The sequence below is a fragment of the Lasioglossum baleicum genome, chromosome 3, assembly GCF_051020765.1.
Source record: "Lasioglossum baleicum chromosome 3, iyLasBale1, whole genome shotgun sequence".
Classification (NCBI taxonomy): Eukaryota; Metazoa; Arthropoda; class Insecta; order Hymenoptera; family Halictidae; genus Lasioglossum; species Lasioglossum baleicum.
The window spans coordinates 16,896,317-16,912,975 of NC_134931.1; the positions used below are offsets into that span (position 1 = coordinate 16,896,317).

The 16,659-nt window shown below is 31.8% G+C and overlaps 3 protein-coding genes across 10 annotated transcripts; 2 read left to right on the forward strand and 1 right to left on the reverse strand.

The window, feature by feature from the left end:
- The first annotated feature begins 23 nt into the window (after positions 1–23).
- On the forward strand, positions 24–7,665 carry LOC143207329 (anillin-like). Of its 8 annotated transcripts, none has more exons than XM_076420676.1 (19): positions 24–112; positions 468–534; positions 908–1,034; positions 1,179–1,271; positions 2,058–2,230; positions 2,308–2,505; positions 2,677–3,196; positions 3,271–3,548; positions 3,643–3,837; positions 3,929–4,036; positions 4,256–4,455; positions 4,523–4,655; positions 4,728–4,983; positions 5,072–5,236; positions 5,316–5,572; positions 5,633–5,803; positions 5,981–6,203; positions 6,269–6,413; positions 6,496–7,665. In XM_076420676.1, exons 2-19 carry the CDS (start codon positions 517–519, stop codon positions 6,602–6,604), a joined length of 3,369 nt encoding a protein of 1,122 aa, XP_076276791.1. In that variant the 5' UTR covers positions 24–112; positions 468–516; the 3' UTR covers positions 6,605–7,665. The 8 variants fall into 8 exon arrangements, with proteins under 8 accessions (XP_076276791.1, XP_076276794.1, XP_076276795.1 ...); XM_076420679.1 differs by having other exon boundaries at positions 5,072–5,230; XM_076420680.1 differs by having other exon boundaries at positions 3,643–3,831.
- A 689-nt stretch (positions 7,666–8,354) lies between these two features.
- Positions 8,355–16,245, forward strand: Taldo (transaldolase). The gene is made up of 7 exons (XM_076420740.1): positions 8,355–8,711; positions 13,164–13,420; positions 14,152–14,275; positions 14,921–15,160; positions 15,225–15,350; positions 15,460–15,596; positions 15,691–16,245. Exons 2-7 carry the CDS (start codon positions 13,324–13,326, stop codon positions 15,963–15,965), a joined length of 999 nt encoding a protein of 332 aa, XP_076276855.1. The 5' UTR covers positions 8,355–8,711; positions 13,164–13,323; the 3' UTR covers positions 15,966–16,245.
- Ift52 (intraflagellar transport 52) lies at positions 8,935–14,943 on the reverse strand. Its single transcript, XM_076420737.1, has 6 exons — positions 11,295–14,943; positions 10,998–11,215; positions 10,810–10,918; positions 10,439–10,721; positions 10,109–10,357; positions 8,935–9,534 (listed from the first exon to the last, which is right to left on the reverse strand). Exons 1-6 carry the CDS (start codon positions 11,432–11,434, stop codon positions 9,265–9,267), a joined length of 1,269 nt encoding a protein of 422 aa, XP_076276852.1. The 5' UTR covers positions 11,435–14,943; the 3' UTR covers positions 8,935–9,264.
- Positions 16,246–16,659: the final 414 nt, after the last annotated feature.

Genomic DNA, 16,659 nt, shown 5'->3' on the forward strand with positions numbered 1-16,659 from the left:
CGAGTTTGCTTTCTTTGTGCAGTGTGCAGTTGCTCCGTTGCTCCAATCCTGCCAATTGCTGCGAATCCTGCGAAGATCTTCGGTTGGTCTGGGCTGGTCTGTTTACGATTAGGTACGACGGTATGACGCTTTCTATTGTATTTGAATCGTGCGAAAGTTTTCCCGTGTACTGCGTCATTTTCCTTGCGTGAGTGCATCACGGTTTAAACAACGAATACTTAGCGTCGCATGCGAATTGTCTACGCTTTTGTAATGATTAATTTTCGCGCGAATGGTTGAGAAATTGAAGTTGACACTTTCGGTATACATACTACTAAATACACGCGTTTGATTGGTGTGGCGGTTGTATTTAAATTTAACGGTTGCAAATAGCTTCTCGTGTGAATCAATTAAACGAGTGTCCGAATTCTTTTGAACATTTACGTGCGACCATATTATTCAAGAAAGTATTTAATTATATTTCACAGACATTTGAAGGGTCGATTTGGATTTTGCTAATACCTTCTGCGTCACATAATGGACCCCTTCACTCAGGTAAAGCACGTCCATTCAATTGCAATGTACAACTGCGACAATGGTTGCTAAACAAGTTTTTAGCCAAAATATAGCTCTATATTTTACTGATATCTGGACATTATTAACATAATGTTTGATATTTGAAATTTTTATTTCTATTGTTACTTCATAAATTATATAATTCTTAATTTATTATTTTTTTTTTAGTATTCTGTAACTTGTCTATTAAATCACGAGAATTAAATAATAGTTATGGTTTAATATGAAATAAAGTGTTTTCCTCTTTTTTACGAGCCAATTATTTTGAGTTAATTTGAATGAATTTATATTAATGCGTTAATACTAATTATAAGAAGTCATACATTGATAATATATTGGTTTATGTAAATAGAGAATGTTAGAACGTGCAAGGGCAAGAAGAGAAAAATTAAATACTCAACTATCTAATGCTGGACACGATATTAAAAGAAGGCGTAGTCCTTTGAAGGATGCAAATGCCATATTAGCACAGGCTACAGGTATTCAAATCTATTGTACCTTTTTAATATTGCTCTGAACAGTTACTGTTAGAGAATGTTTAACTAGATAATCTTTTTAAATAAATGATGTCTCTATAATACAGAATATAATTTGTTACGTATATATTTTGTTTACATTCGTAGTTACAAAAGCTAAAAGCCCAACAAAGTCTCCCGCAAAAGTGTCGATAAGTAATGCGAAATCAAAGTTACAAAAGCTTGGAAAACTATATTCTGGTAAGTTTACTTTTTTATCCACTGTACATTGTGTAGTACACCCACGCAGATTGCTCCAAACTGGTTTCTTACACTAGCTAGCTTCCTATCATATCTGTGTGTTTCCTGTAGTGCAAGCCATATGTACTTGAGGAACATAATCACTTGGTAAAGGATTTATATGAATATGCTTTCTGTTACAGCTATTATGTATAACATTTTTATTTAAAAAGCATATAATCGGTATCCATTCATAGTAATGTAATGTCAGTGCAGATTTTAAAAATATATCTATGCACAGACTTTGTTTCCGAGTTACTATTTCTGCAGTTTCACAGGTGAAGCTGTTTGTCCAAAAACGATAGTAAAATAATAAAGAAAAACTGCTGAACTACCCCTCAGCAATCTTTAGAAATGAGGAGAAATATTAAACTAAAAATATGAGGAATCTTTTCGACAAATTTGATCTGTTAGATAGATTGTATTGCAGTCATTGCATTGTGTTTGTACAAACAATAGATAAATGGCAACCTCAGTCTGATGCATACACTGCGTACACACAGTTTACTATATTGGTACCCATAATTTATTGCAAATATCTCAAAAATTAAAGCCTAGCGGCAGCTATATGTATGAGATGAGTTGTTTAAAATATGGGTATTTTCTTCTTTTACTGATGCATGACCTACAGAGGAAAGTTTAATGTTTTACTCACAAAAGTTTCATTAAAATTGGCTTGAGTAACTTGAATATGTTCCCTCGTTAGTTATTACCTTTTACAAAAGCTGTAATGATTACGTTTTCCAGATGACAGTAGTGTGGAATTATGTTCACCCATACACAGGACAGAAGAAAGATTCTATGCGGAAGAAGAGACCACGGAGCAAAAGACAAATAGAAAGGGTGCTAGGCTTGATAGACTAGCAGCTCTTGCTTCAACAATTAATAATTGGGAAGATGATCTGTCTCATCCAACTTTGGTAATTTGAAAACAATTTTTTGAAGATTTCATTATATTATATTTGATTAAATTGAATGAACGTGCGTATTGTTTCAGGAGAAGCCAATAGACAGCAGCAAAGCAGATAGGATACATGCAAAATTTAATGAGCAAGTTAGAAGCATACCAGAACCACAGCCAAGCACAAGTGGATATAAAGCAGGAGGTAGAAATAGTAAAGGTTCGAGTCCTAAGAAGAATGAACCATGTTCAGCGAAACAATTGAAATGGGACAAAACTATACTGCAATCATTAGTAAGTATTTCTATCGATACATAAATTGTATAATGACATTTGTTTCTTTTATATGACTAAAGCTTTAAAAGTTCATTCTGTGAAGAAAGTCTAATAGAAAATTGTGCAAGGTGGAGGAATATAATACAATTGCATCTTGTTGAGTCTGTTGGATGAAAATACTATTTGCAGGAGGCTCAAGGCTTTAGTCGTACAAAAAGCAATAGTCGCCTTGTATATGACTATCAGGCTTGTTCTCAGGGAAAAGATGTAGGTTCGCCAAGTTCATCTAAACTCGCACAAGTTAAAGAAGATGCCACACGCCACAAAGACAGAAATGAAAAAAATACAAAAGAAAATGTATTCAAAAGTTCCAACAGTCCGGAGAAAACGCCGAAAAACGCAATATCCAGCACAAGTGGTAATTCCCGACCTTCGCCAAGATTTGGCTTTAATAGTTCTCCCAAAAGTCCGGCTCAATCTAGCCCAGGCTCAGTGCTAAGTAAAGCTTCTCTATTTGAGTCTAAGAATACAGAGGGGAGAGCAAAAGATCCAGCTCAAATGTCGCTGTCTGAGAGAATGGCTCTTTTTGAAAAAAATAAAGGAGAAGCACCTTTATTACCAAAAGCACCTCTTAGTATGTCTGTACCACTAAAAAAACTTCGAGAGAAGGAGAAAACCAGTCCAGCATCGGAACATGCAACTAATGGAGGTATTTTTAATCTTCCAAATTCAGTAATTATTATTCTAAATTAAATAACCACATATTTGAAAATTCTATTTTAGCAAAACCTAAGACCAATATTCCTAATAATGCTGTTAATGTTCAACGAGAGAAGTTTGAACAAGGTTTAAGCACTCAAGAGTTAGAAAATAATATTTTGCGCAATACTCACCTGGAAAGACAGCGTGAATTGGATATGTTACGTACACGTTTTAACAGAAATAAGGAAATGGCTCAAGCTGCTGCTGGTTCTTGTATTAGAACCAGCGAAAGCAGCGAAGGAAAATCAAATTCTCCTAAAAACTCTCCAGTGTGTCCAGTCAAACCGACACCTGCACCTGTAAGCAAATTACGCCATTCTTTATTTTATTTATAAATGTTTCTTCTTCCTTAAGGGTAATTGAAATTAAACGAGTGTACCGTTTTTATAATAGGATTGCAGTATTCCTCCGCCACCGCCACCACCGCCTAAGCCTGAACGTCTTTATCTTAATCTTCCCGATATAGAAAACACAACCGAAACAGAAACGGATGCCGAGTATACTGTTAATAGTACAGACGCAGAAACTGCCACTCTTGACGAGAAAACAGACACGGAGACTGCGACCGAAGCTGAATATTATGTACAAGTCAGATAATTTAATAAAATTTCAGTTTGGAAAGATAATATTATATTTATAGAGCTCTTAATATTAATTCTACATATTTTATTTTAAATAGGATAACGAAACCGAGACTGACAGTCAAGAAGAATGCAAAGAACTGAATACCAGTCTTGGCAGAAGCATTCTACGAGTTGTGAATGAACAAGCATTTTTAAATAAAAAGGTATACTTGATTTATGAATAATGACACAGAGTTATTTATAATATTATGGTGATAGTAATTATACATAGACAGTTTATATCAGACATGGACAAAGATTGCTCAGTGGAGCAATGTGATAAGTAGTGTTTTATCAAGAGCGCCTATTGCCCATGCCTGGTCTGTATATATACCTTTATTTGTTACATTTTAATTAGAGTATTTTGGTAATGCGGTTTATAGAGAGCAATTGATCCAGATCCAGATAGTTTATCCTCCGACATTTCAGTATTGGTTGAAATGGATGAATATTTAGATAGTCTAGCGCTACAGGAAGCACACGGTGTAAATGGTATTACAGAGGAGGGACCAACTCCGCCCAAGCTAAACAGAGGTGGTAAAAGTCCTTCCAATGTATCGACAAGTTTCAAATATAGTCAAGGGTAAGATACAAAATGGATGTAAACGAATTTAGTATATGGATTTGAAGTTAATTCACTTACTTTGAAGGTCGCCGTATCGGTCACCTATAAAAAAGATTTCACCTGCATCTCCAAAACATGGTGAAACTTACGTAATGGAGGGTGATAATTGTGTACCATTAATGCACAGTGTCAGTTTTTATCGACGCCAACAATCACAAGTGAGCTATTTAAATATTGTAATTATGAGTTCGCGTTTGAAATTTAATGTTAACGCATAAAATTAATTTTAGACACCTAAAACTCCGGTGCGTATAATATCGAGGATGCAAGAATCTCCAGATATTTTATCAAGTGCGACAAAAGTTGATGACGCTAAGTGCGAAGCTGTTATGGTACAAGAAAAAGTGAAAAAATTGCTAGATGATGTGTGCAAGCAACAAACGATCATTGGCCAAGCTAGTCAAGCATTAAACTTGTGTACTTCTACGGTTGAGTTTAATGATTCTAGGGAACAAGTTGAAGGAGAAAGATTATTGCTCGTTGCCAGTAAGTTTCATATATCGATATCATTTTATAACTTATTCATTAATAGTATACCATTAAAATGATATGAAATATATGAATTTCATCACAGCTCACAGACGGCAAGCTGCTTTAAACGAAGTTCAACGGTTGAAAGTAGAAGGCACATTGAAACCTGTCTCTCCTGGATCACCGGAATTACAAGAAAGTGGTTCTTTAACGATTTCTGCTATCACTCTGCCCCTTAAACGAGAGTACTATCGCAACAATGGTACAAGTAATTATTGCTGTTGTCAGATAACATTTTTGAAAACATTGCGGTGGAGACACTGGTTAATTTGATACTCATATTTTAGATACATGCCTCCATTTTGTTTGTTTAATGCGACATTTGGAGGAAATAGTGGCTACTCCAGTAGTTGTTGCAGAATCTGGCGACTCGTGCCTTCGATTTCCATCGACACTCAAATTACATGATTTGTATAACGATTTTAAAATTACTGTCGAGATATACTCACTTCAAACACAAGCTGAAATTTTACCACATGAAATTAAATATCACATCCATAATGGAAACGGATGCAGTAGCAGTAACAACAATTGCAATAAAAAGGTAAGCGCATTTTGGTGCACAATCGTATACAGTTTCAATAAATAGTGATATGTTTCGCAGCTTGCAAATAAAACTCCTAAAAAGTTTTTAAAACAAGAAAGCCGATTAGTAATGCCAAGTGTTCAAAGTCCGGCTGGCCCATCTGCTGTTCGATCTCCAGCATTCCAATTGTCTGGCTACGTTATTTTCAGTCTGAAGGAAGTGCATCGACAGCAATTTACATTAAATAAGGTTAGCATTAATAATACACAATGCAATGTATCTCCTTAGAGCTTATTACATGCAACTAACTCCTTTTTACATGACGTGAAAGAACATTTTCTTAAAAAATAAAATAGGACATGTATAAACAAAAGGTGCGTACAAATTGAACAATGTAAAAATCATATATTTTTCAACAATTATTAGGTACCATCGCAATCGCCATTAGAGGGGCGACTACAGATGCATGTTTCTTGCGAGCTTTCGGTATCGGTGGAGCATAGAGGATTTCTAACAATGTTCGAAGATATTTCTGGATTTGGAGCCTGGCATCGTAGATGGTGCTTACTTAAAGGATCGACGTTATCGTATTGGAAATATCCTGACGACGAAAGGAAGAAAACTCCCATTGGAAGCTTAGATTTGCAAAGTAAATATTTACATTTTTAGTATCTGTTACAACGAAATTGAACTAATATTCTATTGCATTTATAGATGTTTCCACAAATCAGGTTGGATCAGTTTCTCGCGATATATGCGCACGCGCCAACACTTTTTTACTTGAGACGACTAGAAGCGCAGAATCTGGAGATACTGAAAGCTTGATTGTAATCAGAAATGCTCATACAACAACAATTAGGTAATTATACTTTATATTTTTGCAAACTGAAATATATAAGCCTTAAAAGTTGGTAAACGAAATATTTGTTTATGTGTATTAGGCACCTGTTATCTGCGGACACAAAAGAAGATAGATTAGAGTGGTGTTCAAAACTTAACAAAACGTTGAATTTGATTCGTGCTTGGGGTGGAGTGTCGGCATTATCGTAATCTAATTTGCATTTAGAAACGCAAAATTTAGCGGACTCTAATACGCTTACTAGTTGATAAGGTACTTATATATTTGTCGTACGCAATGTAAAATTGCGTATACTAAATAATGCAACCGAAATTTAATTTACTATGACTTATCTCGTATGATACATACGTTGCTAAACGTAGATTTTTCTGCAAAATACGGTAACATGAATGATTGCAAAAGGCATAAGAGAGAAATTATTTCGAATTTTTAATACAAGACAAATAATGAATGACTGAAACTGAACTTGCAATTTTAGTTCTTGCGATAATTAATAAATTATTCAGAACATGCATTTATTCATATTTAAAAGAAATAATTTAATAAGAATTCAGAAATTCTTATTTCCATAATTTTCTTTTACAAATAGTTGACAATAGTGTTCGGTCGTAAACCTCTCTCGGCTCAGTCCGCTGGAACCATAGTAAAAGCTCGAGTCATAGACGGAGCTTATGTTTAAGCCATCGCGCTTCGTCAGACTGATGCAATTCGTGCACCTCGAAAATGACGCGAGCTTTTCAAGCTTTTTGAAGATAGTAAAAGAATCCACTACAGTTTATTTCTACTTTATTACGTTTCATTTCTTTCTAATTGAATTATATCTTCTGGGTATGTTTAATTAATTCAAAGTGTGAAAAATGATTTCACGAAAGCAAATGAATTGCCATAATTATATGATCAAAAAAGTGCATGCATCAGAATAATGCATTATAATGAATTCTTATTATCGTGACGGTAACTTAAGTATGCTTCTACATCAATTTTGTGCCTTTCACCTTGTATTATTAGGTTACTAAACACAGTATATTGTAAATAGTAAAACGATTACTAACAAATATATTAGTAAATATACATTTATGTATAGACAAATAACTTTTTTATATATGTTTATATATATATTTATTGTAAAGAAGAAAACATTGTATATTAGAACTATGGAATTCTGAGCTCACAAAAAGATTATTGTTTATGTTCTACGTAAAATATCAGCAATAAAACATCAGAAAATTGGTTACATCAATGTTTTTTCCTTCATAGTTATTATAATTAGAATATATGCTAGCTATTTTTATTGAAGTGCTTAGTTATGTTACGTAAGGAAATCGCAAATTTTTTATAAAATTATCCACGACCGATAAAATTTATGATAATAATATATCAATCTGCGTTACGAAAAGTAGCACATTTCATTCTGCCGCGGAGAGTAGCATATTAGTGCGATCGACCTGCCCTCTATAACGACGGCACGGTGTGCCTTCCATCTGCCCTTTTTCTGCCCTCGAGCTATGCCGACACGCCGTGCCAGCTGAAACCAACACATCGACTTCCGAATAAGTATTGGTTTTTGCTTGCACGGTGTGCTGTTCAATTTAAAGTGATGAAACAGGCATCAGCTAGTTCACGACAAATCCCGTTTCAAAAATTGCATAGAAATATATAAACAATGATGTTAAGAATAATCTTAATTATAAAATCGGCTGTCGCGAATAAGTAACTCCGACAATTCCACAATTCCGCGCCCTTTTTTGGGGGGGAAAATGCATTTCACCATTTTACGCACCCCCCACCCCCGAAAAGTAAATCATCGATAGTTTTCGATAATAAGAACTATCGATAACCTTCGATAGTATTAGTTCTCCATCACTAGGAAGCAGCACTGTACCGGAAACATTGAAACCCCGAGCCTAAGCATTCTCGTTTTTATATACTCATTGCTAATGTTGGAGTCGGAATGCAGTCGGAATATTTTGAAATGTCGGAATTTGTGGACATGTTTTGGTGGCAAACTCATAGTAGAGAATATCAAAGAGGATCAAGAGCAAATGGCTTACTTTACTGGGAATGGGTCTCCGAGTTGCTATGTTATTTGCGAACAAAGTTTGCCAACAAATATTGACAGAAAATTCAAAACAATTGCTCTTGCAAAAGTGAGATCCTCTTCGAGCAAGTTTTTCGTAATACAGCTACAATATATACAGTATCTATACTATAAGCTCGGAGCTTGTTGGAAAATGGTGTTCACATTTATAGCAAAACAACGGAAAAATTTTTACCAGATACTTCTTCCTTATCTACCCAGTAAGCATTTATATGTTTAGTATATTAGATGACACTATATTTCATAAGTATGAATTTATACATATTTTGCAAGTGTAAGTAGAGTGTGCATATGTAAAAAGTGTTGATTATTGATAAATAACTTTAGCATTATAACGCTAAATTTTTTTACATTGTTCGAATCAATATTTAATATTAATTTAGAAAAATTTCAATCAAGCTTTAGAAAACTTAAATTTGTTTGTTGTTAGACACTTTTATTTAAGTACAATATTTTACTTGTTCATATTCATACATGAAATAAGTAAGTCATGTACGATTTGGTAATCAAAGACAATTATATTACATTTTCATGGAGTAGTGAAAAATCTTTCGTACAATAATTACATATTTTTTTACACAGCATATATTTCAAATATGATAAATATAATATATATAAAATGTATCTCTCTCTCTATAGAGTAGTGAGAAATCTTTTATACAGTAATTACATACTTTTGTACACTGCATATTTAAAATATGATAAATAAATATAAAATATATTTACACTTTTTTTCACAATTATATTGTTTTCTTATTCGTGCATGGCTTTATATCTGCATATAGATTGAAAGACAGAATTTAATACTTCTTTAGCTGTATGAATGTTAGAGTTGTTGATTCTTATTAAACTTCCAAATTCCCTAATGTAGTGATCCAATTCAGCATCTTTTGACGAATCTTTTGTTGCCATGTATTTATTTGTTAATTGAGAAAGTTTTAATAGATCAGAACTGAAGGCTTCATCCAAATCAAATAGTTCCAAAGCTGGCGGAGGTAATTCTTGAAAACTTGGTGGAAAAACCTACAAAAAAAGGTTTCAACATTGATTTGAACGATTAACAGTATATTTAATTTAGATCAGGCCTGGCTAATGCTAGCTCGTTGGAACAGATGTGGCTGCTTCTCCTCTTCATCTGCTCAACGAGTCAGTCCCGACCACGTCCACTCCAACTTTTCCTTCAGCACAAGCCCCACGATACTGCACCGGTAGGTAACTCACCATTACTACATATACATATTCATGTACATAAGACCCTTGCTTGAACTGACGCCAATGACATTTACCAATTCCTTTAATTTTGATGAGAAGGACGATTCGGGTACAGATAAAGAATTCGCAGAGCCGAAAGAATCGTCCCTATCGTAAAAATCAAAGGAATTGGTACCAGTTCAAGCAAGGATCTTATGCACATGTACATATATTCATAGTAGTGGTGAGTAACCTGCCGGCGCAGCGATGTGTGGTTCGTGCTGAACGAAGAGTCGGAGTGGATGTGGTAGAGAGTGGTTTGCGAGCAGGAGAAGAGAAGTAGCAGCTACATCTGTTCCATCTAGCCAGCGTTACCCAGGCCTGATGTAGATGATAAAATTTGTACCGATGCTTGCGTAGGTGGTAGTGGGGCTTCGAAATGTGGTGGAATTAAGCTGAGGGGTTCATGTTTTACATCTAAAACTTCGTAAGCCTTTATGCAAGATGGTACCATATTTAAATTTATCGAATATAAGTGATGTTTGAATAATTTAGTATAATCATAAGAATTATCCGTCAAGTCCATATCCTGGGTGCATACTTTTGGATTATCCGCTTGTTGTGTTAAGTCAGGCACAAAATTATATTCCCAAAACTAAATGAGTAATTACATTATTAGTTATAAATGATATTATACTTCTTATATACAAAGATTCATAAAAATTTTAAAACTTACATCTACATCGTCCATTTGATATTCTTTAGTCACAATTTCTTTTGATTCGAAAAAATCGAATATCACCTCTCTTAATAAATCATTTTTTTCTTTCTCTATGTACATGTCGTTTAACATTTTCGATGAACCTAAGACAACTAATTTACCACCACTGGCTTCACTGTAATAATATGCACAAATTGGTCTGTTCATTGGAACTGCGAGCGATCCGCTGGATAATGCGACTACTGATGGTTGAGCCACATTTAAGGTTGCACCGTACGGATACAAATATTTTGTATTTCTGAAAATGGAAGAGAATATTTTTTAAAAATTCGTATATTCTTTTCTTTTGTCATAAATAATTACTATTTTATATTCAAATTATTTACATGTATTCATCATGATTTTTTGAAAATATTGATTTATTCGACATTCCTTGAGAAATTAAACATTCTTTCGGATGCATTGTTTGACTATAGCTCATACGAATAACACTATCTGAAAGATAAATAATAATAATCAAAACAATTCGTAAATATTAATTTCATCTAAATGATAATATTATCAAATACTAGACCATTGTTCACCATTATACCAAATTCTTCCAGTAAGAAATTAACATTCGTGTTTGACTTATTTTCACCACCTTCGCCAAGCATCACTAAAATATGTCCAGAAGAATTTAAAAATTTCCGAATGGAATTCATTTCCAATTCTGTAAATTTGTTTTGAGGACCTGGCAACACTAACACTTTACATGTTGATAAAGTTTCTTCTGTTAATACATCGTTATTTCTAAAATAAAATAATTTCTAAAAACGTCGCACTACAAATTATCTTGGACGAAAGAAAAGTTAAAATATTATAAACATACTCGACAAATTTCCACTTCGATTTCAACTTTCTCTGCAGCACTTTAAATTCTTCATTCAGTTTTCTCTTGCATTTAGAAGCGTCAAAAATGATAACGTTCGTATTAGCATTGCTATCACCGGCGCCGAAAATCGAGCTCATATCGAATATTAATTTATTATTGTAAATTCAATAAATATTACAATCAAATAAATTACGTTTTCAGTAACTGACTCTTGCGCTAGTAAAGAGCGTAGTTCGTACTACACGTCTGTATACGTTAGCGTTGCCATTAGCAACTGTGTATTATATCAAATCAAACATTATTACAACTTATTTATATGCGCATATTATAGTAACTTATTTTTAATCTTATAGTAATAACTCCCATATGTTTCATTAAAGTAGAAAATAACAAACATAATTCAAAACAACAATAAATAATATGTTAGATTTTTATTTGTTGTTGTATACATTACAAAATAATTACATCAGTCTTTCACTTACATATTTTTCCATATGTTTTAGATATCGAACAACCAGATATCGATTTTAAATAAAATCACGGGAAAAATTAAAAAAGCTAAGCTAGTATAGTCTACATATATATATATGTATATAAATTATTAGACTGAATTAATCTTTATGCAAAATAAAAATTTTCTACGTGAATTGCAACAATCTCGAGTGAAATAGAAATTTTAATTGGTCGAAAATAATATGTAACACCATATCTTTAAATTCGTCCAATGTTTTTACTGTTTTTAAATTGCACCTATTCATTTTTGCCATTAAAATCCGCTGTCTACTCGATTATAATGTGTAGTATATTGAGTATTATCCGAGTTTTACAATAAGTTTCCCAAAGGGCTACAAAATATTGAGAAACATGATTGTATAATACTCTTATCAATAGTCTCTTTATTACGCTTCACTTGCATCTCTAATACATACATATGTGTATACGTATACGCGTATATTGCGTTAGTAACAAGAACGTGTGTCTATATACATTATGACTTCGCAATATTCTACGGAAACATATATATGACATGACACAAATATGAATTATTTATATTGGTATAGCTGAAAGAATCAATAAAACATATACTCTAAATTATGATTGATTACTGTTTGCAATCTAAAATTATCTAAATCGAAGTTTAATTAATCCAAATGAATGTTTATTCTTTTACGTTAGTAAGAGGAAAACTGCTACATTCTAACGCGCTAATTTTAAAAACAATTCATAAAATAGAACTAATACACAACAACAAATATATTATAATTTTTATATGTATAACTTTACGTAAAGCTTATTTTAAATTTACGTAAAACATATATATCAGTATCAACAGGTATCAAATAATGAATATCGACCTGAAGCAGTAAACTCTAGACTTTAGTCATTATTAGAAACAAATTATACAAAAATATTAAAATTTATTATTTACAGTATTTAATTGTTATTTAATTATTTTAAAATATAAATGCATAATTATTTGGTAAAGATTCTGTTAAATCCCCAGAAATTGCCGGCATAACAAAATGTAAGAGTTTCCGTATATGTATTTTCTTTATAGATTATTTATAGATTATTATTTTCTGTATATATTACATAATCCATATGTATAGTTATTATTACTCATATCAGTAACATTATTTCTTATTTTTTAATTACTTCCTATATCAGAATGACAATGTAAAGTCTGTAATTTCCTATTATAACTAGAAAAATCTGAGAGATCGATAATAATATTTCTTCTTTTTAGACAGAGTTATTAGTATATATTTACATTTGGATTTAGTTTTATTTATTTTTTATCATATAAGTAAATACGGTAATTAAATAATCTATACTTATACATGTATTCTGTATTTATTTCTTTAGGATAATGTAAATATGTGAAGTGTAATATGTAACACTACTGAACACTACATAAAAGGAATCGAATACAAGTTGGCAATCCTGCAAAGTATCGTGGCTAATCACTCCAGCATAAGAAGCAAGAATTCCGATCTCCGGTCATCGTATAAAAGTATCGGTAATAATGAGCGAATCTCAATCGAAGAAAGTCAAGATGGCAAGCTCGTTGGCACAATTAAAAGAATTAACAACAATCGTCGCCGACACCGGTGACTTCCAAGGTATGTAAACGAATTTAAAAAATACTTATTCGAAGGTAACGTGTTCGGGCAAAGGTGAAGATAATTATCGCAAAGTATGACAGAGACAATACTATGATATATATTACAGACATGTCGTTATATTAAAAAATGTATCTATTTGATGTTTAGTATTTAAACATTATATTTCTAAAATAATTGCGTGTATATACTACTACAAAGTATTCCACATTCTATTAGTGGAAAAATACTTGTTTGACTTTAGATTACATTATAGAGACTTAGTGGTGGGGAAAATTACAAAATCGTCCGATGTAACGATTTCGATATTTTTGATAATGCATTTTGAATTTATGTTACGTTTACTTGTAAAATGTGCGAAAATAGTCGAAATTAATGAAAAATTTGTTTTATTTCTTCGGAAATGATTAAATATTGCTGTCGTATTTAAAGATATCGTATAGTTTATCAATTTAAATATGCAAAATGATCTCACCACACAGATTTTAATTCTTTAATAAATGTAAGAATAATATTATGAAACTTATTTTTGCTTATAATTGTGATTCGCGTGTATAATTAGATAATCATTATGTATTATTCATGTGATCAATGAATGTCTTCAATGACCTTCAAGATACAATGCAAAGGTTTATCTACAAAATAATAGATTTCTTATATCTATGAATACAAATTTCATAATAAATTTATGATATAAGCGAATATTACGAATATTCATATATTATTTTTAGCAATGGAGCAATTTGAACCAATAGATGCAACTACAAATCCCTCTTTGATTCTTGCTGCTGCTAGTCAAAAAAAATATGCACATTTAATTGATAAAGCTGTGCATAATGCAAAGAGATCAGGATCGTAAGTATCTTCCATAATATTTTAAATGTGTGTTTAAATAGTTGAAGTAATATTCGTACATGATAATTTTTACACAAACAAATCTTTTTCACTATGGCTTGATTGTATGATATTATCAGAAGAATTTATATTATTTTATAATTCATTCAGGATATAACAACACACTTAATGTGCACACACTAATATTAATTTAATAACTTACATCTGCAAATGAAAATAAGTTAGTTATTACAATTTTGTTTATTTTTAATTTGAGATGTATTTAAAAAAAAAAGAAGTAGATCCTTTTTATTTGGTAGTTGATAGATTTTTTATAGAATTTATAGAGCACTAAACGATTATTGAAGACATTGTGGGAATTACAGAGCAAAAATATACATCAGAACAAAAAAATATTCACGAGGTATAAAGGAAAGTAAATCTTGAAGAAAATATATAAAATTATTTAAAGATTAGTGTTAAAAAAGAAGAATATTAAAATTTGTGAAAAGAGAAACAAAAAGAAGAAACAAATAAAAAGTATATGCAAAAAGACCTGTTTATCAATTATCGAAGTGGTAATAGATAGTCTTTATAATAATTTTGTGCACTTAAAATATCATTTTAAGGGAATTGTAAACTTATAAATCTATTTATTTGTTTCAGCACTTTGGCAGAGAAAGTTGAATCAGCTTTAGATCTCACATGTGTTCTGTTTGGTAAAGAGATTTTAAACATTGTGCCTGGGAGGGTTTCTACAGAAGTAGATGCTAGGCTATCTTTTGATAAAGAAGCCAGTGTTGAAAAAGCAAAGAAGTTAATTAGTTTGTACGAAGAACTTGGTATAAGTAGAGATCGAGTGTTGATCAAACTTGCATCTACTTGGGAAGGTATTCAAGCAGCGAAGTAAGTAGAAAATTTAAAAAAATACCTTTAAACAGAATTTTATAAAATGTTTTAACTTTTGTAGCGAATTGGAAGAAAAATATGGAATACATTGTAATCTAACGCTTCTATTCTCTTTTGCACAAGCAGTAGCATGTGCAGAAGCTGGTGTTACTCTAATATCGCCATTTGTTGGTAGAATCTTGGATTGGTAAGATATTATAGAAATTAAAATAACAAAAATCATTGTCAAAGTAAAACTATTAACTCATGAATTTTGAAAAGTAAATAAATATACATATAGTAATATGAACTTTTAGGTATGTAGCAAATACTGATAAAAAATCATACGAAGCTAAAGAAGATCCAGGTGTTGTATCTGTAACTAAAATCTATAATTATTACAAAAAGTTTGGGTACAAAACTGTTGTTATGGGAGCTTCGTTTAGAAACGTTGGTAAGTATATACCTGTCTCTTTATAAAAAATATTCAAATATTAATTTACATATATGTATATAATAGTTAATACATGACAAATTTGTACATTTAGGTGAAATCAAAGAACTGGCTGGTTGCGACTTTTTAACCATCAGTCCAAAATTATTAGAAGAATTAGAAAAAAGTAATGAACCGATTCGCAAAGCGCTTTCAGTGGAAGCAGCTAAGAAATCTGATCTTTCGAAGATAAGTTTGGACGAAGCTAAATTTAGGTGGCTTCTCAATGAAGATCAAATGGCATCTGATAAATTAAGCGATGGTATTCGCAAGTTTGCAGTAGACGTTTGCAAATTGGAAAAATTACTACAAAAAAAACTTGAATCTTAAATATGAACAAAATATTCTTATTATATTTATTGTGTTTAGGTTTTCACACATTACAATCTTAAGTATACGTGCCTAGGGAATATTTATCTTATTTCTTCTTACTCCTAGTGATCCAAATTAGCTGTAATACGCTCGAGACATTCTTGTATAAATTAGTCTAACTATGAGTATAGAATAAATTGACTAAACATATAGATATAGTAAAAATTGGCAAACATAGTATAACAGGAAATATAAGGTAATTTATATTATACTGAAATATATTTTTTCATCACTGTAATTCTTTGGTTCGTGTTTTTTTTATAATCCTATAAATCTAGGCAAAGGGATCTAATGCTCATTGCACCTAGTGTGAAGTAGTAGTCTTCTTATCTCCTCTTCCTCTCTAAGCATAATAATTCGACTCGTATCTTTGCTTTTTCCTTGTATTTCTTCAGTCTGAACAAGATTTTATGTCATGTGTAATCGTTTCTAATACATTCATGTTGCACAGCTCGCAGTATTCTTTCTCATCTATTGTTATTGAATCGAACACTTTTTTGAAATCTACGAATGCTACGAACAATTTTCCTTTTGGTTTTTGGAGTACCTCCGTTATTTTATATTTTAGCGTAAATTCAAGAGATGATAGATCGGGCGAACAAGCTGGCCATGGTATATGTCCATTACATCGCATCCAGCGATTTGGAAATTT

Excerpts from the sequence above, each read along its gene's own strand:
- Ift52 (XM_076420737.1), bottom strand. The coding sequence starts at position 11,434 with ATGAGCTCGATTTTCGGCGCCGGTGATAGCAATGCTAATACGAACGTT. Across the intron at positions 10,722-10,809 it reads AAAAATCATGATGAATACAT|AAATACAAAATATTTGTATC; the intron begins GTAAATAATTTG and ends TTCCATTTTCAG. Across the intron at positions 10,358-10,438 it reads ATCAAATGGACGATGTAGAT|TTTTGGGAATATAATTTTGT; the intron begins GTAAGTTTTAAA and ends TTACTCATTTAG.
- Taldo (XM_076420740.1), top strand. The coding sequence starts at position 13,324 with ATGAGCGAATCTCAATCGAAGAAAGTCAAGATGGCAAGCTCGTTGGCA. Across the intron at positions 13,421-14,151 it reads CGACACCGGTGACTTCCAAG|CAATGGAGCAATTTGAACCA; the intron begins GTATGTAAACGA and ends TATTATTTTTAG. Across the intron at positions 15,161-15,224 it reads GAAGGTATTCAAGCAGCGAA|CGAATTGGAAGAAAAATATG; the intron begins GTAAGTAGAAAA and ends TAACTTTTGTAG.
- LOC143207329 (XM_076420676.1), top strand. Across the intron at positions 2,231-2,307 it reads ATCTGTCTCATCCAACTTTG|GAGAAGCCAATAGACAGCAG; the intron begins GTAATTTGAAAA and ends GTATTGTTTCAG. Across the intron at positions 3,549-3,642 it reads TCAAACCGACACCTGCACCT|GATTGCAGTATTCCTCCGCC; the intron begins GTAAGCAAATTA and ends TTTTTATAATAG.